The sequence below is a fragment of the Schistocerca gregaria genome, chromosome 5, assembly GCF_023897955.1.
Source record: "Schistocerca gregaria isolate iqSchGreg1 chromosome 5, iqSchGreg1.2, whole genome shotgun sequence".
Classification (NCBI taxonomy): domain Eukaryota; kingdom Metazoa; phylum Arthropoda; class Insecta; order Orthoptera; family Acrididae; genus Schistocerca; species Schistocerca gregaria.
Genome location: NC_064924.1, coordinates 209,885,511 through 209,907,655, shown reverse-complemented (window position 1 = coordinate 209,907,655; position 22,145 = coordinate 209,885,511). Strand labels below are relative to the sequence as shown.

Genomic DNA, 22,145 nt, shown 5'->3' with positions numbered 1-22,145 from the left:
CAAACGGAACTAGACAATCTTTTACCTTGAGGTTTTAAAACATTTAGTATATAGTGGTGAGATGACCCAGTGTTCAGTTTTTTGACAGGCTGTCCACTGGGCCATCTTACCACTAAATTTAGGTGGGGGTGGGGGGGGGAGGGGTGCCATGGGTAGATGCTACAATCATGCACACAAATCCTGAAACAAGACAAAGCAATTGAAGACTTCAGATTCTATTGGTGAAACTCATTGACATGATTAATGGCCAAAACCTTTGAAAAATGATAACTGCAGAACTGCAATTCCATCCTTAAAACTTAGGACGACCTAGAAGAGGAGCAAGCAGGTTTCAGAGATAACATTCCCACATCCAACCTTGTACTGAAACTAATACAAAACATCAAATCAGGATTCAATAAAAATCAGAGCTCATTAAGAGAATTTGTTGATCCTTAAGGAGCACATTGTGTCATGTGGAACAGCAAGCTTACAGTCCCTGCGCAAATTAATGAGATCACTTAAGAGAATACATGAAATGACGTAATATTATGTAATTACAATGAGAAAAAGATGTTTAGAAAGAGTTTAAGTATTTTGTAAGACTATTTGCATGCTTGTGAAAGGATATTTCATGAAAGTTGTTTGATTTTGTCGTTGTTGAAATGTTGATATCATTTGTTTTTTTAGAAGAAAATACGTACACGCAGTGCTTTGTATTACCTCCTACAATTATTAAAAATTAAACAGTAAATTGGCTCTAAATAAATCTTTTGGTTCATGGCTTGTATGAAAAGTAGTTTTAGTTTATTTGAACCCTTTCTGAGCAGGATTTTTGTTTTACATTGTAAATTAATATTTGAGGAACCTCAACCAATTATTATGTATTTTCAGACATGAGATTAGCTACAGACCTTTCAACAACAAAATAGAGACTTGCTAAATGGCTCTTGACTGAAACTAATGTCTCACAACAAGAAACAACAAAAAAAGTTCAGAATTTCTAAAACTTCATTTGCTGATATTAATAATAAGTTGCACAGCATGCATGGCATGCGCCACTTGCAAAATATAGTATTGGAAGGAGGTACGGCAACAAACAGCGCCACCAGAAAGAAACTTGAAGATGTAGGAGCTTCCATCTCTATCAGCATAGTTCACTGACGTGACCTACAAGAGTTGCAGAATAGTCTGTAAACCCAGATAAAACACAAGGCTGATGAATCAACGATTCGATGGGCAAAGAAGTACAGGAACTGCACTGTGGCTGTCTCGAGCTCATTAAACTTTTTAAAAAAAACATTATGTACTTCTCTTATTTAAAAAAATATTCCATTTCCTTTCACATCATAACAATTTCTTATACTGGTATGTGACAAGACAAAGTCTACTAGGTGAAAGGCTTCAGAAAAATACAGTAATAATTCTGTCCTAAACAATACCAAGCATCCAGTCTCAGTCAAGATTTCGTCTGTAATTTGTGGTAAGGGATTGGCAGGGCTACATAGTTCAAGGAGCATTAAGACAGTAGCAGTACAACGAAGTTCTACTAACGCATCTGCTTCAGGTACGCCGAGACTGGTTCAAGAAACAGAAAAAATCAGTATTCATGCAAAACGAATTTCCTGAAGAGTAAAAATGTACCTCTACTGGACTGACCAGGAATTCTCCTGACTTGAGCCTGACAGAGAAAGTTTGGGATTTGCTAATAAGTGGCCAAAGACCACATCACAACTAAAATAAATTTGATTAACAGTCAACATTTGAAGGACACGTCCTTCCGATGCATAGACGGTGTGCTTCGCAGAAAGCAGTCTGAGATTTGTGCAAAGGGTGTTTTGACTAAATGTTAATAAAAACCATAGAGGTGGATTATTTTTATTCTGGCATATGTGCTTGTATTACCGAGGTATATTTGACATAATAAAAACTCATAAATATTTATTAAAGAATTTTACATTATTTTCATGATTTTTTCAAGTAGTTGTATTAATTTGGCCAGGGAATGTGTAATAAATTGAAAATATATGGAAACATGGTAGGTAGAGTAAAAAGATTGCTGATTCAAAATTGGCCGAAAACACGATGGAATGAGGTACAAACGAGGTAAAAACCAAACAAAACTGGAATACCATAGGGACAAGTCAGAAGCTGTAACCATTTAACATCTAATTAAATGGTCTGACGAGAGTGCTGAAGAACACTGAAAATATAAATGTGATTACGTTTCCATACAACATCATAATACAGGCCACTGACCCAAAAGCGCAAACTAGAAAAACGATTAATAAGGCATTTGATTCCTACAATAATCATCTTTCGATAATAAAATAATCATCAGCAAATCAAAAGCTGTTGAAGTGCAGTATTAGGTAATCCACCAACCATACAGACTTCATTAAGGAAAGAAAATTCAAAAAAATGAAAGTCCTTAAGGGACCACCTGTACCAAATTGAGAATGCGCTCAGAACAGCAAAAACAAAAGATTCAATATACATCAATGAAATCTGTTATTAAATCTGGAAGTGAAAATTTCATTTCTACAGTACAGTAACTGATAGTCACATTAGAGAGAAACCAGGATCAAGCGTTTAGCCTCATAACGAAGCAGTCAAAACTACACCCAACAAAAATAAAGAAGCAAGTCGTATGTACATTCATCAAAATGAAATCATCACACAAAGCAAACTGGACAGAAGTCTGCCTTCCTAGCTCCTTGAAAAACACAAACATCACAACAGGAGCATATGAAACGCTGCTGAACAACCTAGACACAAATATAAGTACAGAGAGTGCCAAATAACTTGTCAATCCTTTACATTAAAGGGGCATGGATACTCTATAGGCAATGGAGAACATTACTAAGAAGAAAACTGCAGATACGATATGAAAGGCAACGGCAAACAACGGTGTTAAATCAAAAATACGCATAATCAGAATAGCTTATAATGTATGCGAATGGATCAAAGATTTATGATACACTGGAGCCGAGGTGTACATCAAATTGTTTTCTCAGTTCTCCGCTCTCGTGCAACGTATGAGGAGCTTTGACGCAGAAATTCGTGCACTCCATCTAGCAATTAACTTATAAACACAATAAACTTATTTACGGTAGATGCGGTACTGGTTAATTCTAGAGCAGTAGTTGAGGCTATCTCAACAAACCACTCCACAGAAATAACAATCATAACTGAAATAAGACACGCCTTAAAGTATGTCACGGACAGAAATAAAGAAATAGTTTTTCAGTTGATACCTTCACATTTACAAGTCGACGGAAATGAGACAACTGAAATAACACACGCCTTAAAGTATATCATCGACAGAAATAAAGAAGTAGTATTTCAGTAAATACCTTCACATTTATCAGTCGACTGAAACGAGACTGCTCACCGGCTGACCTCTTGGCCAGACAAGGAACACATCAACAAGCTAACAAACATCCCATTCCGCCTGACATACTTAATAAATTAATTCACGAGACAGTTCTGAATCAAATAGTCTCAATAAATACACTACTGGCCATTAAAATTGCTACACCACGTAGATGACGTGCTACAGACGTGAAATTTAACCGACAGGAAGAAGATGCTGTGATATGCAAATGGTTAGCTTTTCAGAGCTTTCACACAAGGTTGGCACCGGTGGCGAAACCTACAACGTGCTGACATGAGGAAAGTTTTCAACCGATTTCTCATACACAAACAGCAGTTGACCGGCGTTGCCTGGTGAAACGCTGTTGTGCTGCCTCGTGTAAGGAGGAGAAATGCGTACCATCACGTTTCCGACTTTGATAAAGGTCGGATTGCAGCCCATCGCGATTGCGGTTTTTCGTATCGCGACATTGCTGCTCGCGTTGGTCGAAATCCAATGACTGTTAGCAGAATATGGAATCGGTGGGTTCAGGAGGGTAATACGGAACGCCGTGCTGGGTCCCAACAGCCTCCTATCACTAGCAGTCGAGATGACAGGCATCTTATCCGCATGGCTGTAACGGATCGTGCAGCCACGCCTCGATCCCTGACTTAACAGATGGGGACATTTGCAAGACATCAACCATCTGCACGAACATTTAGACCACGTTTGCAGCAGCATGGACTATCAGCTCAGAGACCATGGCTGCGGTTACCCTTGACTGAGGAGCGCCTGCGATGGTGTACTCAACGACGAACCTGGGTGTACGAATGGCAAAATGTCATTTTTTCGGATGAATCCAGGTTCTGTTAACAGCCTCTTGATGGTCGTCATCCGTGTTTGGCGACATCGCGGTGAACGCACATTGGAAGCGTGTATTCGTCATCGCCATACCAGCGTATTACCCGGCTTGATGGTATGGGGTACCATTGGTTACACGTCTTGGTCACCTCTTGTTCGGATTGACGGCACTTTGAACAGTGGACGTCTCATTTCAGATGTGTCACGACCCGTGGTTCTACCCTTCATTCGATCCCTGCGAAACTCTACATTTCAGCAGGATAATGCACGGCCGCGTGTTGCTGGTCCTGCACAGGCCTTTCTGGATACAGAAAATGTTCGACTGCTGCCCTGGCCAGCACATTCTCCAGATCGCTTATCAATTGAAAACGTCTGGTCAATGGTGGCCGATCAACTGGCTCGTCACAATATGCCAGTCACTACTCTTGATGAACTGTGGTATCGTGTTGAAGCTGCATGGGCAGCTGGTCCTGTACACGCCATCTAAGCTCTGTTTGACTCTATGCCCAGACGTATCATGGCCGTTATTACGGCCAGAGGTAGCTGTTCTGGGTACTGATTTCTCAAGATCGATGCACTCAAATCGCTTGAAAATGTACTCACATGTCAGTTCTAGTATAATATATTTGTCCAATGAATACCCGTTTATCTTCTGCATTTCTTCTTGGTGTAGCAATTTTAATGGCCAGTAGTGTAAAACGAAGCATTTGGGAAAGAATACAAGACTGTTGGGAATAAATTCGGGAATAAATTGAGGATGAAGTAGTGGGCAGATTTCAGCTAACAACCGGAGATGACTGCCTATCCCAGTATCTACACAGGACAGGAGTACTTCCAATGAATGAATGTCGATTCATAAAACCGGTATTAGGGATTTAGATCATCCACTAACATGCTCAGGTTTTGATGGAGAAGCAAGAAAGGAAACTAAGATGTGCATATTATAGAGCGAACGCAGAAATTATATGTTTTAACTTTTCCAAACCTTTGCACCATTGTTACATTTACTTCTCTAAGTTATTATGTACATGTAAATTTTACTGAAACGCCAGAAACTGCAAGTTACAGTTTATCTGTAATTTACGTTGTATTATTACCCTTATTTTCAAAGTAACTGTGTACGAAGTTATTAAGACTTCCAGATTCAAATGAAGTCAAATGCCAAATGTATTGCGAATTAATTTCCAAGAACGACAAGTGTAACAACATCACAATCTCATTGCTCTCAAGATAAGAGAATTGACACATTGGAATTACGTTGACATGTGGGAATTACCGCATACGTATTACCGAAGCCTGAACACAGCAGATAAGATAATTTTCGACTTTCCACAGCCATGTACAGTCAGTGAACAGAATCTGTCTTACTCGCCCTCATTTATTTGTTTTTTTTTTTTTTTTTTGTTCACTTTCATAATGGTTCAAATGGCTCTGAGCACTATGGGACTTAACATCTGCAGTCATCAGTTCCTTAGAACTTGGAACTACTTAAACCTGACTAACCTAAGGACATCGCACGCATTCATGCCCGAGGCAGGATTCGAAGCTGCGACCGTATCGGACGCGTGGTTCCAGACCGAAGTGCCTGGAACCTCTCGGCCACAGCGGCCTGTTGTTCACTTTCCATATTCACATTTTCCAGCGGTCATGTTGTGTGTTGTTCTTATTGACCGAACGTTGCCTGCCAGTCCCTTAACTGATGGTTAACTACAATAATGCACGTTTGCCTGTCATTCCCGTGTCTTCTAATTAATTAATTCTATTTGTCCAACTGGAAACTCAAGGACTTCTGGGACCAAGCTGTATGTTCAGTTGTGTCTGTAGCCGATTCTCACTTTATTTAGTTTCTCTATCATCTCCTTTTAACTAAGTGTGATAAAGTGTAGCGTCAAGGCGAATTAAGCCTGCAGTAGGAGAAAAGTTCGGCGCTTTCGGCAACATTCAGCAGAGTGAGCTGTGGTACGAGTATCCCTGAGTCACGTCGGCCAGAAGCGCAGGATCTACTTTCAAACAGTGATATAGAAAATAGTTTAAAGGGTAAATACTACAAAGGGTGGGAGCGGAAAGGACTCTATAGAGAATCTTTACTATAAGAAGGGAGATGTTAATGGCGTATCTGCTGCGGAACGGCGCTGAAATGAGCAGGAGAGAAGGGAGAGGCAGATAGACTAGAATATGCAAAAAATTGATTACGGAGGATGTTGGATACAGTAGCTACATAGGGGTCAAAAGATTAGTGCAAGATAGGAAAAAATAGCTGCAGCATCTATGACAGACACATGGCGAACTTCGTGAGAGAGAGAGGGGCTGCGAAGGCTGAAACGTGTCACTAACCAGAGGTGACACAGGCTTCCACGTCGTTGGATAGCCGGTCCATGTCGAGGGTGATGTTCTGGCCGTAGACGGAGGCCATCCTGCCAGCAAAGTGCGCGTCCGCTCGAATATTCATCAGGATCTGCCTCGTGTCCAGCACACCGTCTCGAACCTGTGACGAAACACACAAATTAGAACCACTTCGAGGTTAAAACAAGGCAGTCGGTTGATTATGAAAATAAATACTTGACACATTCTAAAAGATTTAAAAATGAAAACAGAGAAATGCGAGATACATTGCAGAACTTATGTAAGGAAACTTTTCGATATGTGTTCATCCATTACCAAGAGATCTGTCATCTGCGTTTCTGAAGATCCATCGCCCGCGACTTTTTGTGTGTCGTGCTCGTTGACCATGTGGTCCACCCACGTAATTAAGGCTCTGGGCAGGGAAAAAGTGGCCGTCCCCGTCCCTTCACTTGCCACCGTCTGCTGTTCGTTATTGTCACGTGACACATAGGGCCATATTGGGTCCACTCGTTTCGTGTGTATCGTGGGATGTGTTGCTTTACTTTCCACTGCTGTGCAGTTGCACTCTTCGAGGCCACAATTTCGAATCGATGGAAGACACCACAACAGGGGAAGAAAATGTTTACGAAACCAAAATATTGCTGTGCTTTAGAATACTGGTTTTGTTGTGTGTTACGAAAACGAAACAACGGAATTTAGAGCAATATTATGCCTACGTGAAACAATCCTTATCAAGAGCAGAAGTTTGTCGCTGGCAAAAATCATTTTCGGAACGCTGAGAACACACTGAAAATGAGCCTCGTTCAGGGAGGCCTTCCACTTCAATAACCGACGAAAACGTCGAACTTGTGCGGGCTCTTGTGAGATTGTTCCTCCAGCACATACTGTCAAATATTAAAGATGCCTTAGGAAGGCCCAGGAAAAGGATGAACCATGAGAGAATGCGCACTTCAGCCAAGTGGATGCTGTATCATGAGGAAGTCCAATGTCACACGACCAACGACCACTTTCATCCCGGAATTCTCGACTTCAAGAGGCATTCCTGTTGTTCCATAGCCCCCCCCCCCCTATTCACTTGATCTGACTTTTTTTCCTGACATTGAACAATATCTCAAAAGGACGTCATTTTAGGACTCGGGGGGAGAACAGTCAAAGGAATGTAACCGACACCTGAAAGGCCCTACCAGTTGATGCGTTTCGGCGCTGCTACCAAGAACAACAACTCCGACTTTGCAGGGACAAATTTATTGTTTGAAAAGAAAAAAAACTTTGGTAGATAAAGAAAACTCTAATTACTTTCCTCACACAAATGGTTCAAATGGCTCCAAGCACTATGGGACTTAACATCTGAGGTCATCAGTCCACTAGACTTAGAACTAAGGAAAGCTAACTAACCTAAGGACATCACACTGAGGCAGGATTCGAACCTGCGACCGTAGCAGCCATATGTTTTCGGAATGAAGCGCCTAGAACCGCTCGGCCACAGCAGCCGGCTTTCCTCACACATCTCGTGCTTTTTTTTTTGTCATCAGTCTACTGACTGGTTTGATGCGGCCCGCCACGAATTCCTTTCCTGTGCTAACCTCTTCATCTCAGAGTAGCACTTGCAACCTACGCCCTCAATTATTTGCTTGACGTATTCCAATCTCTGTCTTCCTCTACAGTTTATGCCTTCTACAGCTCCCTATAGTACCATGGAAGTCATTCCCTAAAGTCTTAGCAGATGTCCTATCATCATGTCCCTTCTCCTTACCAGTGTTTTCCACATATTCCTTTCCTCTCCGATTCTGCGTAGAACCTCCTCATTCCTTACCTTATCAGTCCACCTAATTTTCAACATTCGTCTATAGCACCACATCTCAAATGCTTCGATTCTCTTCTGTTCCGGTTTTCCCACAGTCCATGTTTCACTACCATACAATGCTGTACTCCAGACGTACATCCTCAGAAATTTCTTCCTCAAGCACTTCGTTCTTGATCGTCCACTCTTATTATTCCCTCTTGGTTGTTGTACATATTGTATATGACCCGTCTCTCCCTATAGCTTACCCCTACTTTTTTTCAGAATCTTGAACAGCTTGCACCATTTTATATTGTCGAACGCTTTTTCCAGGTCGACAAATCCTATGAACGTGTCTTGATTTTTCTTTAGCCTTGCTTCCATTATTAGCCGTAATGTCAGAATTGCCTCTCTCGTGCCTTTACTTTTCCTAAAGTCAAACTGATCGTCACCTAGCGCATTATCAATTTTCTTTTCCATTCTTCTGTATACTATTCTTGTAAGCAGCTTCGATGCATGAGCTGTTAAGCTGATTGTGCGATAATTCTCGCAGTTGTCAGCTCTTGCCGTCTTCGGAACTGTGTGGATGATGCTTTTCCGAAAGTCAGATGGTATGTCGCCAGACTCATATAATCTACACACCAACGTGAATAGTCGTTTTGTTGCTACTTCCCCTAATGATTTTAGAAATTTTGATGGAATGTTATCTATCCCTTCTACCTTATTTGACCGTAAGTCCTCCAAAGCTCTTTTAAATTCCGTTTCTAATACTAGATCCCCTATCTCTTCTAAATCGACTCCTGCTTCTTTTTCTATCACATCAGACAAATCTTCACCCTTATAGAGGCTTTCAATGTATGCTTTCCACCTATCTGGTCTCTCCTCTGCAATTAACAGTGGAATTCCCGTTGTACTCTTAATGTTACCACCGTTGCTTTTAATGTCACCAAAGGTTGTTTTGACTTTCCTGTATGCTGAGTCTGTCCTTCCAACAATCATATCTTTTTCGATGTCTTCATATTTTTCCTGCAGCCATTTCGTCTTAGCTTCCCTGCACTTCCTATTTATTTCATTCCTCAGCGACTTGTATTTCTGTATTCCTGATTTTCCCGGAACATGTTTGTACTTCCTCCTTTCATCAATCAACTGAAGTATTTTTCTGTTACCCATGGTTTCTTTGCAGCTACCTTCTTTGTACCTATGTTTTCCTTCCCAACTTCTGTTATGGTCCTTTTTAGAGATGCCCATTCCTTTTCAACTGTGCTGCCTACTGCGCTATTCCGCATTGCTATATCTATAGCGTTAGAGAACTTCAAACGTATCTCGTCATTCCTTAGAACTTCCGTATCCCACTTATTAGCGTATTGATTCTTCCTGACTAATGTCTTGAACTTCAGCCTACTCTTCATCACTACTATATTGTGATCTGAGTCTATATCTGCTCCTGGGTACGCCCTACAATCCAGTATCTGATTTCGGAATCTCTGTCTGACCATGATGTAATCTAATTGAAATCTTCCCGTATCTCCCGGCCTTTTCCAAGTATACCTCTTCCTCTTGTGATTCTTGAACAGGGTATTCGCTATTACTAGCTGAAACTTGTTACAGAACTCAATTAGTCTTTCTCCTCTTTCATTTATTGTCCCAAGCCCATATTCTCCTGTAACCTTTTCTTCTACTCCTTCCCCTACAACTGCATTCCAATCGCCCATGACTATTAGATTTTCGTCCCCCTTTACATACTGCATTACCCTTTCAATATCCTCATAGACTTTCTCTATCTGTTCATCTTCAGCTTGCGACGTAGGCATGTATACCTGAACTATCGTTGTCGGTGTTGCTCTGATTAGAACAACCCGGTCACTGAACTGTTCACAGTAACACAACCTCTGCCCTACCTTCCTATTCATAACGAATCCTACACCTGTTATACCATTTTCTGCTGCTGTTGATATTACCCGATACTCATCTGACCAGAAAGCCTTGTCTTCCTTCCACTTCACTTAACTGACCGCTACTATATCTAGATTGAGCCTTTGCATTTCCCTTTTCATATTTTCTAGTTTCCCTACCACGTTCAAGCTTCTGACATTCCACGCCCCGACTCATAGAACATTATCCTTTCGTTGATCATTCAGTCTTTTTCTCATGGTAACCTCCCCCATGGCAGTCCCCTCCCGGAGATCCGAATGGGGGACTATTCCGGAATCTTTTGCCAATGGAGAGATCATCATGACACTTCTTCAACTACAGGCCACATGTCCTGTGGATACACGTTACGTGTCTTTAATGCAGTGGTTTCCATTGCCTTCTGCATCCTCATGTCGTTGATCATTGCTGATTCTTCCTCCTTTAGGGGCAATTTCCCACCCCTACGACAAGAGAGTGCCCTGAACCTCTATCCGCTCCTCCGCCCTCTTTGACAAGGCCGTTGGCAGAATGAGGCTGACTTCTTGTGCCGGAAGTCTTCGGCCGCCATTGCTGATTATTTATCAAAATTTAGGCAGTGGCGGGGATTGAACCCGGGACCGAAGACGTTTTGATTATGAATCAAAGACCCTACTTTTTTTTTTACTCGTTCGATATGGTGCGTTGTGTTTGGTCTGGGCGGACGTCATAAGACATCCGTTCAAATTGATCGTCGGTTCCTTGACTCAGTTTTTTTATTACAGAGAGCACACAGCCCTCTGACCGTACACGCTGAGCTACCGTGCCGGCAGCCTAGACCACGGGTGCCTCGTGCTTTAGTGGCCTCTTAAACTATAAGGTCTACAGCTGCAGTCTAGGGCCTTGTAGCCATTCAACTGCCATCGCCTCTGCAGGTAAACTCCTTGCTCGTTGCCTCTACTTGTGTGGTCAGGCACTGTTGTCGTGTGCTCCCCCCTTCTGCACTGGATCCACGCCACGGCACGCCTTGATCAATGCTGTTTGGCGCGGCTGTGGGACGTCTTCCTGCTGGAGTTGGCGGTCTTGTCTTGACGTTGGCGCCATCACTTTCTCGGCTGAACGACACTGCTGGCTGCTGTGATCATGAGTCGCAAGCTGACCACAGCATCCTTCAGCGGCTGTGTACGGTTTACACTGAGCTGGAATAAATCAGTGGATACCTTCTAAAAACGTGTTGGACATTCTTTTCTCCGGCATAGTACGGCAACTCGACTTGCCATGGACTTAACAAGTCGTTGAAGTCCTCTGTAGACACACTGAGCCGTGCTGTCTCTATAGCTATCCATAATTGTGAGAGTGGGGCCGGTGCAGCATTTTGTGCACGAGCTGACCTCTCGATTATGTCCCATAAATATTGGATGGTATCCTCGTCGGGCGAGCTGTGTGGCCAAATCATTCGCTCGAATTGTTCAGAATGGTCTTCAAACCTATCGCAAACTGCTGCGGCCCAGTGACATGACAGATGGTTATCCATAAAAATGCCGTCGTTCTTGCGGAACATGAAGTCCATGAATGGCTGGAAATGGTCTCCAAGTAGCCGAACACAGCCACTTCCAGTCAATTATCGGTTCAGATGGATCAGAAGATCCGGTCCATTCCTTGTAAATACAGCCCACACCACGGAACCACCACCAGCTTACACACTGCCTTGTTGGCAACCTGGTTCCATAGCTTCATAGGGTTTGTGCCACACTCGAACCCTACCATCAGCTCTTAGCAGCTGAAATCGAGACCCATGAGACCAGGCAAAGGTTTTCAGTCGTGTAGGGACCAATCGATATGGTCAAGGGCCGAGGAGAGGCACTGCAGGCAATGCCGTGCTGCTAGCAAAGGCACTTGCGTCGGTCGTCTGTTCCTACAGTCCATTAACGCCAAACTTCACTGCCCTATACTAAGGGATAAGTTCGCCGTGTGCCCGACACTGATTTCTGAGGTTATTTGACGCAGTGTTGCTTCTATGTTATCACTGACAAATCTATGCAAATGCCACTGATCTCGATCATTAAGTGAAGGCCGTCGGCCACTTCGTTGTCTGAAATTTGGGTTCCTTGGGACAGTATTGACACTATAAATCTCGGAATATTGAATTCGCTAACTATTTCCGAAACGGAATGTCCCACGTGTCTATCTCCGACAACCATTCCGCGTTCAAAGTCCGTTAATTCTCGTCGTGCGGCTGTAATCACGCAGCAAATATTTTTACATGAGTCATCTGAAAACAAATGATAGTTCTGCCAATCCACTGCTCTTCACACCATTTATGTCAAAATGGCTCTGAGCACTATGGGACCTAACTTCTGAGGTCATCAGTCCCCTAGAACTTAAAACTACTTAAACTTAACTAACCTAAGAACATCACACACATCCATCCCCGAGGCAGGATTCGAACCTGCGACGGTAGCGGTCGCGCGGCTCCAGACTGTAGCGCCTAGAACCGCTCGGTCACTGCGGCTGACCATTTATGTCACCTCAGTGTATATACTGCAGGCGTTTGCGTCTCTCGGCGTCGTAACGGATATTGTACTTGTACGCTAAACGAATGTTTTACCAATAATGTTTGTAAGACAAGGCGTTGTACTGCCAGAAGATAACTCGCGGCTCCACTGCTACCCAACTCGTCGTAGTGGACTACTGGTAACCTGATCTCCAACTATTCCATTCCACCACCCACCATATAGGCCTAACACCGCTGACTGTATAGATCTCTTCGTTTCATAAACATTTTGTTAGTTAAGTTTCCGTCATTTCCGTCAACACGCGACCCGTAGCGTATAGTTGCATATACACGAAATGCATTCGCAGTTGCGAGTATGAACGACCATCAGCTGCAGACTGGAATGTCGACACTGAATATTTATTCCGGACCAGGACTCGAACCCGGATTTCCCGCTTATAGCGAGCGGTCGCGTTACCATTTGGCTAACCGAGCACAATTCACAGCCAGAGACAAACTTCCATATACTGTCAACCATACCTCTATAACCTGTACTCGTCCATCCGTTATACAGGGTGGTCCATTGATCGTGACCGGGCCAAATATCTCAAGAAATAAGCGTAAAACGAAAAAACTGCAAACTACGAAACTTGTCTAGCTTGAAGGGGGAAACCAGATGGCGCTATGGTTGGCCCGCTAGATGGCGCTGCCATAGGTCAAACGGATATCAACTGCGTTTTTTAAAAATAGGAACCCCCATTTGTATTAAATTTTCGTGTAGTGTTGTTGTTGTTGTGGTCTTCAGTCCTGAGACTGGTTTGATGCAGCTCTCCATGCTACTCTATCCTGTGCAAGCTTCTTCATCTCCCAGTACCTACTGCAACCTACATCCTTCTGAATCTGCTTAGTGTACTCATCTCTCGGTCTCCCTCTACGATTTTTACCCTCCACGCTGCCCTCCAGTACTAAATTGGTGATCCCTTGACGCCTCAAAACATGTCCTACAAACCGATCCCTTCTTCTAGTCAAGTTGTGCCACAAACTTCTCTTCTCCCCAATCCTATTCAATACCTCCTCATTAGTTACGTGATCTATCCACCTTATCTTCAGTATTCTTCTGTAGCACCACATTTCGAAAGCTTCTATTCTCTTCTTGTCCAAACTAGTTATCGTCCATGTTTCACTTCCATACATGGCTACACTCCAAACAAATATTTTCAGAAATGGCTTCCTGACACTTAAATCTATATTCGATGTTAACAATTTTCTCTTCTTCAGAAACGCTTTCCTTGCCATTGCCAGTCTACATTTTATATCCTCTCTACTTCGACCATCATCAGTTATTTTACTTCCTAAATAGCAAAACTCCTTTACTACTTTAAGTGTCTCATTTCCTAATCTAATTTCCTCAGCATCACCCGATTTAATTGGACTACATTCCATTATCCTCGTTTTGCTTTTGTTGATGTTCATCTTATATCCTCCTTTCAAGACACTGTCCATTCCGTTCAACTGCTCTTCCAAGTCCTTTGCCGTCTCTGACAGAATTACAATGTCATCGGCGAACCTCAAAGTTTTTACTTCGTCTCCATGAATTTTAATACCTACTCCAAATTTTTCTTTTGTTTCCTTTACTGCTTGCTCAATATACAGATTGAATAACATCGGGGAGAGGCTACAACCCTGTCTCACTCCTTTCCCAACCACTGCTTCCCTTTCATGCCCCTCGACTCTTATGACTGCCATCTGGTTTCTGTACAAATTGTAAATAGCCTTTCGCTCCCTGTATTTTACCCCTGCCACCTTTAGAATTTGAAAAAGAGTATTCCAGTCAACATTGTCAAAAGCTTTCTCTAAGTCTACAAATGCTAGAAACGTAGGTTTGCCTTTTCTTAATCTTTCTTCTAAGATAAGTCGTAAGGTCAGTATTGCCTCACGTGTTCCAACATTTCGACGGAATCCAAACTGATCCTCCCCGAGGTCCGCATCTACCAGTTTTTCCATTCGTCTGTAAAGAATTCGCGTTAGTATTTTAGTATTTTGCAGCCGTGGCTTATTAAACTGATAGTTCGGTAATTTTCACATCTGTCAGCACCTGCTTTCTTTGGGATTGGTATTATTATATTCTTCTTGAAGTCTGAGGGTATTTCGCCTGTCTCATACATCTTGCTCACCAGCTGGTAGAGTTTTGTCATGACTGGCTCTCCCAAGGCCGTCAGTAGTTCTAATGGAACGTTGTCTACTCCGGGGGCCTTGTTTCGACTCAGGTCTTTCAGTGCTCTGTCAAACTCTTCACGCAATATCGTATCACCCATTTCGTCTTCATCTACATCCTCTTCCATTTCCATAATATTGTCCTCAAGTACATCACCCTTGTATAAACCTTCTATATACTCCTTCCACCTTTCTGCCTTCCCTTCTTTGCTTAGAACTGGGTTGCCATCTGAGCTCTTGATATTCATACACGTGGTTCTCTTCTCTCCAAAGGTCTCTTTAATTTTCCTGTAGGCAGTATCTATCTTACCCCTAGTGAGATAAGCCTCTACATCCTTACATTTATCCTCTAGCCATCCCTGTTTAGCCATTTTGCACTTCCTCTCGATCTCATTTTTGAGACGTTTGTATTCCTTTTTGCCTGCTTCATTTACTGCATTTTTATATTTTCTCCTTTCATCAATTAAATTCAATATTTCTTCTGTTACCCAAGGATTTCTAGCAGCCCTCGTCTTTTTACCTACTTTATCCTCTGCTGCCTTCACTACTTCATCCCTCAGAGCTACCCATTCTTCTTCTACTGTATTTCTTTCCCACATTCCTGTCAATTGTTCCCTTATGCTCTCCCTGAAACTCTGTACAACCTCTGGTTCTTTCAGTTTATCCAGGTCCCATCTCCTTAATTTCCCACATTTTTGCAGTTTCTTCAGTTTTAATCTACAGGTCATAACCAATAGATTGTGGTCAGAGTCCACATCTGCCCCTGGAAATGTCTTACAATTTAAAACCTGGTTCCTAAATCTCTGTCTTACCATTATATAATCTATCTGATACCTTTTAGTATCTCCAGGGTTCTTCCACGTATACAACCTTCTTTCATGATTATTAAACCAAGTGTTACCTATGACTAAGTTGTGCTCTGTACAAAATTCTACTAGGCGGCTTCCTCTTTCATTTCTTAGCCCCAATCCATATTCACCTACTATGTTTCCTTCTCTCCCTTTTCCTACACTCGAATTCCAGTCACCCATTACTATTAAATTTTCGTCTCCCTTCACTATCTGAATAATTTCTTTTATTTCATCGTACATTTCTTCAATTTCTTCGTCATCTGCAGAGCTAGTTGGCATATAAACTTGTACTACTGTAGTAGGTGTGGGCTTCGTATCTATCTTGGCCACAATAATGCGTTCACTATGCTGTTTGTAGTAGCTTACCCGCATTCCTATTTTCCTATTCATTATTAAACCTACTCCTGCATTACCCCTATTTGATTTTGTGTTTATAACCCTGTAATCACCTGACCAGAAGTCTTGTTCCTCCTGCCACCGAACTTCACTAATTCCCACTATATCTAACTTTAACCTATCCATTTCCCTTTTTAAATTTTCTAACCTACCTGCCCGATTAAGGGATCTGACATTCCACGCTCCGATCCGTAGAACGCCATTTTTCTTTCTCCTGATAACGACATCCTCCTAAGTAGTCCCCGCCCGGATATCCGAATGGGGGACTATTTTACCTCCGGAATATTTTACCCAAGAGAATGCCATCATCATTTAATCATACAGTAAAGCTGCATGTCCTCGGGAAAAATTACGGCTGTAGTTTCCCCTTGCTTTCAGCCGTTCGCAGTACCAGCACAGCAACGCCGTTTTGGTTAATGTTGCAAGGCCAGATCAGTCAATCATCCAGACTGTTGCCCCTGCAACTACTGAAAAGGCTGCTGCCCCTCTTCAGGAACCACACGTTTGTCTGGCCTCTCAACAGATACCCCTCCGTTGTGGTTGCACCTACGGTACGGCCATCTGTATCGCTGAGGCACGCAAGCCTCCCCACCAACGGCAAGGTCCATGGTTCATGGGGGGTTCGTGTAGTACGTAAAGAAATATGAATGTTTTAGTTGGATCACTTTTTTCGCTTTGTGATAGACGGCGCTGTAATAGTCAAACAAATAGCTCACAATTTTAGACGAACGGGTGGCAACAGGTAGGTTTTTTTAAATTAAAATACAGAACATAGGTACGTTTGAACATTTTATTTCGGTTGTAAACTTATCATTTCTGAGGACGTACGCTGTTACAGCGTGATCACCTGTAAATACCACACTAATGTAATAAATGCTCAAAATGATATCCACCCACTTCGCCGGTCGGAGTGGCCGTGCGGTTCTAGGCTCTACAGTCTGGAACCGAGTGCCCGCAACGGTCGCAGGTTCGAATCCTGCCTCGGGCACGGATTTGTGTGATGTCCTTAGGTTAGTTAGGTTTAATTAGTTCTAAGTTCTAGGCGACTGTTGACTTTAGAAGTTAAGTCGCAGAGTTCTCAGAGCCATTTGATCCATTCAACCGCCAACCTCAATGCATTTGGCAACTCTTGTAACGACTTTCCTCTCAACAGCGAGTAGTTCGCCTTCCGTAATGTTCGCACATCCGTTGAAAATGCACTGACGCATGTTGTCAGGCGTTGTCGGTGGATCACGATAGCAAATATCCTTCAACTTTCCCCACAGAAAGAAATCTGGGGACGTCAAATCCGGTGAACGTACGGGCCATGGTATGGTGCTTCGACGACCAATCTACTTGTCATGAAATATGCTATTCAATACCGCTTCAATCGCACGCGAACTATGTGCCCGACATCCATCGTGTTGGAAGTACATCGCCATTCTGCCACGCAGTGAAACATCTTGTAGGAACATCGGTAGAACATTACGTAGGAAATCAGCATACATTGCACCATTTAGATTCCAATCGATAAAATGGGTACCAATTATCCTTCCTCCCATAATTCCGCACCACACATTAACCCGCCAAGGTCGCTGATGTTCCACTTGTAGTCATCGTGAATTTTCCGTTGCCCATTATGCCGATTTACGTTACCGCTGTTGGTGAATGAAGCTTCGTCACTAAATAGAACGCGTGCAAAAAATCTGTCATCGTCCCGTAATTTCTGTTGTGCCCAGTGGCAGAAATGTACACGACGTTCAAAGTGGTCACCATGCAATTCCTGATGCATAGGAATACGGTACGGGTGCAATCGATGCTGATATAGCATTCTCAACACCGACGTTTCTGATTCCCGATTCTCGCGAAATTTGTCTGCTACTGATGTGCGGATTAGCCGCGACAGCAACTAAAACATCTACTTGGGCATCATCATTCGTTGCACGTCGTGGTTTATGTTTCACATGTGGCTGAACACTTCCTGTTTCCCTAAATAACGTATCTATCCGGCGAACGGTCCGGACGCTTGGATGATGTCGTCCAGGATACCGAGCAGCATACATAGCGAACGCCCGTTGGGCATTTTGATCACAATAGCCATACATCAACACGATATCGACCTTTTCTGCAATTGCTATAAGGTACATTTTAACTCGGGTATTGTATCACGAAGCAAATACCGTCCGAACTGGTGGAATGTTACGTGATACCACGTATTTATACTTTTGTGACTATTACAGCGCCATCTATCACAAAGCGAATAAAGTGGTCCAACTAAAACATTCATATTTCTTTGCGTACTACACGAATATATAATAAAAATGGAGGTTCCTATTTTTTAAAAAAAACGCAGTTGATATCCGATTGCCATATGGCAGCGTCATCTAGCGGGTCAACCATAGCGCCACCTGGTTTCCCCCTTCAAGCCAAGCTAGACGAGTTTCGTTATTTGTACTTTTTTCGTTTGATGCTTATTTCGTGAGGTATTTGGTCCGGCCACTATCAGTGGACCACCATGTATATTTTCCCGTACAGGGGAAACATTTTACTTGAAAGTCGCTTCTCCGGTGTAGGCGGATAAATATGATATTGCAGTGCTTGCTTTATTCCAAATTACGATGCAATGTTTCATCGGACATGTATGCACGAATGAATATTGCAGCAAGGTGCCATTAATGATTACCATGTAGTGTCATAGTCTTCTTCAGATTTTTTGAATTGGCTGACATTGTTTCATTGACCATTGATCATAATATCTTGTCATTATATTATCACGCATGTAAACACGTTAACGTCCCATCTTCGTACGTTCTTATACAGTTTCTACCCGATCGACAGGAATGCCAGCTGTCACTCGCGTTAAATTCGAATTAACAAAAAAATGGTTCAATTGGCTCTGATCACTATGGGACTTAACATCTGAGGTCATCAGTCCCCTAGAACTTAGAACTACTTAAACCTAACCAACCTAAGGACATCACACACATCCATGCCCGAGGTAGGATTCGAACCTGCGACCGTAGCGGCCGCGCGGTTCCAGACTGTAGCGCCTAGAACCGCTCGGCCACACTGGCCAGCTGATTCGAATTCCCATAAGACTATGTTAATTTAGACGATCCATGCTTTTTCACTGAAAACCTAAATTAGTGTATGGGGCAGGAGGTTTGTATCCCATTCCGTTCGTATATGTTGCTAACATTAACAGTAATGCACCCTCCCATCCGCTCGTTTATCACATGCCAAATGGAATCATATATCTAGAAGTGATATTGACGAAAAGCTTGTGTTTGACATAAGTTGTTAAGTACTTACCAATCGATTTGTCATTAAAGCGCAGCGGAGCATGCACTGCAAGAGAGGAAAGAATGTGTGAAACAACACATAACACTTACACCCGAAATATCATATCATGCACGAAAATATGGTACTTATTTCCTGTGTGTAACATTAATAAATGAAAATATTACCTTTTGATCATCAGAGGTTTCATCGGGAACTTCAAAGTTTCTGACGATTTTCATCATAGTATCTGTAAGAGAAGAAACTTTATTATACTCGTGCAAGTGATTCATTACCAAAACGAAGTTTCAAGCGAATAAATTTGCCAATTTTCTTTCAGTTGTAATTTTAAAAAATCCCATCCAGATAACAGTAGGAAATGGAGATGCCATAAGACGGAAAGGTTGTTTATTTATCAACACACAGTAACTATTCTTAATTCAGGAAGTTTCAAAGTTTTTCTGACACAGACGAGCTAGTCATATTGTTAGTTCAGTGGTTAAGAGTAAAGTAAGTTCGGATAGAGCAAACAAGTCTAGGAATGGTTGCCAAAGCATTTCTTCCATTTTCCTACCCTACCCGCAATTGTCGAAATGACTAGTTAAAAGTGCTAAGAGAAATCAGTTGACTTTTGTCAATTACTGTTTCTTACCATTTCTGCCTTGGAATCCACATCTCAGCGAAACGTATGTTAGCTTACCGGGCGTCCTAAACAGCAGAGGACTAAATGGGACCTCAAGCAAACGGTGAGAGCAATCAAGGAAGTTCTTCTGAACGATATATGTGAAAGATCGTGGATTTCCTGAGGTACCCTTGCCTATGTCATCAAAAGTAACAGCAGCTACAGGACCTTTATTGATTAGACAGTTAGCCTGTGCCAGCATAATGGTCCACATCTTGCTACAAGATCGTATAATATATTTTTCAGAAGATGAAATAATATATCATGGCTATGCGAAGTTCATTCATTCATATTACATTTATACACTCCTGGAAATGGAAAAAAGAACACATTGACACCGGTGTGTCAGAGCCACCATACTTGCTCCGGACACTGCGAGAGGGCTGTACAAGCAATGATCACACGCACGGCACAGCGGACACACCAGGAACCGTGGTGTTGGCCGTCGAATGGCGCTAGCTGCGCAGCATTTGTGCACCGCCGCCGTCAGTGTCAGCCAGTTTGCTGTGGCATACGGAGCTCCATCGCAGTCTTTAACACTGGTAGCATGCCGCGACAGCGTGGACGTGAACTGTAAGTGCAGTTGACGGACTTTGAGCGAGGGCGTATAGTGGGCATGCGGGAGGCCGGGTGGACGTACCGCCGAATTGCTCAATACGTGGGGCGTGAGGTCTCCACAGTACATCGATGTTGTCGCCAGTGGTCGGCGGAAGGTGCACGTGCCCGTCGACCTGGGACCGGACCGCAGCGACGCACGGATGCACGCCAAGACCGTAGGATCCTACGCAGTGCCGTAGGGGACCGCCCGCACCGCCACTTCACAGCAAATTAGGGACACTGTTGCTCCTGGGGTATCGGCGAGGACCATTCGCAACCGTCTCCATGAAGCTGGGCTACGGTCCCGCACACCGTTAGGCCGTCTTCCGCTCACGCCCCAACATCGTGCAGACCGCCTCCAGAGGCGTCGCGACAGGCGTGAATGGAGGGACGAATGGAGACGTGTCGTCTTCAGCGATGAGAGTCGCTTCTGCCTTGGTGCCAATGATGGTCGTATGCGTGTTTGGCGCCGTGCAGGTGAGCGCCAAAATCAGGACTGCATACGACCGAGGCACACAGGGCCAACACCCGGCATCATTGTGTGGGGAGCGATCTCCTAACTGGCCGTACACCTCTGGTGATCGTCGAGGGGACACTGAATAGTGCGCGGTACATCCAAACCGTCATCGAACCCATCGTTCTACCATTCCTAGACCGGCAAGGGAACTTGCTGTTCCAACAGGACAATGCACGTCCGCATGTATCCCGTGCCACCCAACGTGCTCTATAAGGTGTAAGTCAACTACCCTGGCCAGCAAGATCTCCGGATCTGTCCCCCATTGAGCATGTTTGGGACTGGATGAAGCGTCGTCTCACGCGGTCTGCACGTCCAGCACGAACGCTGGTCCAACTGAGGCTCCAGGTGGAAATGGCATGGCAAGCCGTTCCACAGGACTACATCCAGCATCTCTACGATCGTTTCCATGGGAGAATAGCAGCCTGTATTGCTGCGAAAGGTGGATATACACTGTACTAGTGCCGACATTGTGCATGCTCTGTTGCCTGTGTCTATGTGCCTGTGGTTCTGTCAGTGTGATCATGTGATGTATCTGACCCCAGGAATGTGTCAATAAAGTTTCCCCTTCCTGGGACAATGAATTCACGGCGTTCTTATTTCAATTCCCAGGAGTGTAATTCATTTGTTTCGATATTCGTCATTCTTTGTCGTAGGTAATATACGCCGAATACAAGGTGTGCTTTTAAGATGGTACTGGTTTTATAGAAACAAGTAAAACAGCATTAAAAAAAAGGTTATTACTTAAAAGCATATACATTTATTTGTCTGCTGTTCAGCACAATTTCCAACAACGCTGTAGCGCTCTTCATAACGAACGGTCAACTGCTAATTCCAGTCTCATATGAACCTACCACTTAATTTGAGTGCTATTGCTAAACGGCTGATTTGCAATCATCTTCACTGTCAACTCAAATGTTTTCAAGTGTTAAGC

General features: G+C 43.3%; 1 protein-coding gene across 1 annotated transcript in view; it reads right to left on the bottom strand.

Annotated features, from left to right (window-relative positions):
- LOC126272992 (uncharacterized) overlaps window positions 1-22,145 on the bottom strand; it is a 48,980-nt gene that overhangs the window by 9,947 nt on the left and 16,888 nt on the right. Inside the window, exons 3-5 of the mRNA XM_049976344.1 lie at window positions 19,607-19,668; window positions 19,452-19,487; window positions 6,530-6,680 (exon numbers count right to left, since the gene is read on the bottom strand). Of these exons, the coding sequence (XP_049832301.1) occupies window positions 6,530-6,680; window positions 19,452-19,487; window positions 19,607-19,668 (249 nt within the window). The remainder of the gene's footprint in view (window positions 1-6,529; window positions 6,681-19,451; window positions 19,488-19,606; window positions 19,669-22,145) is intronic.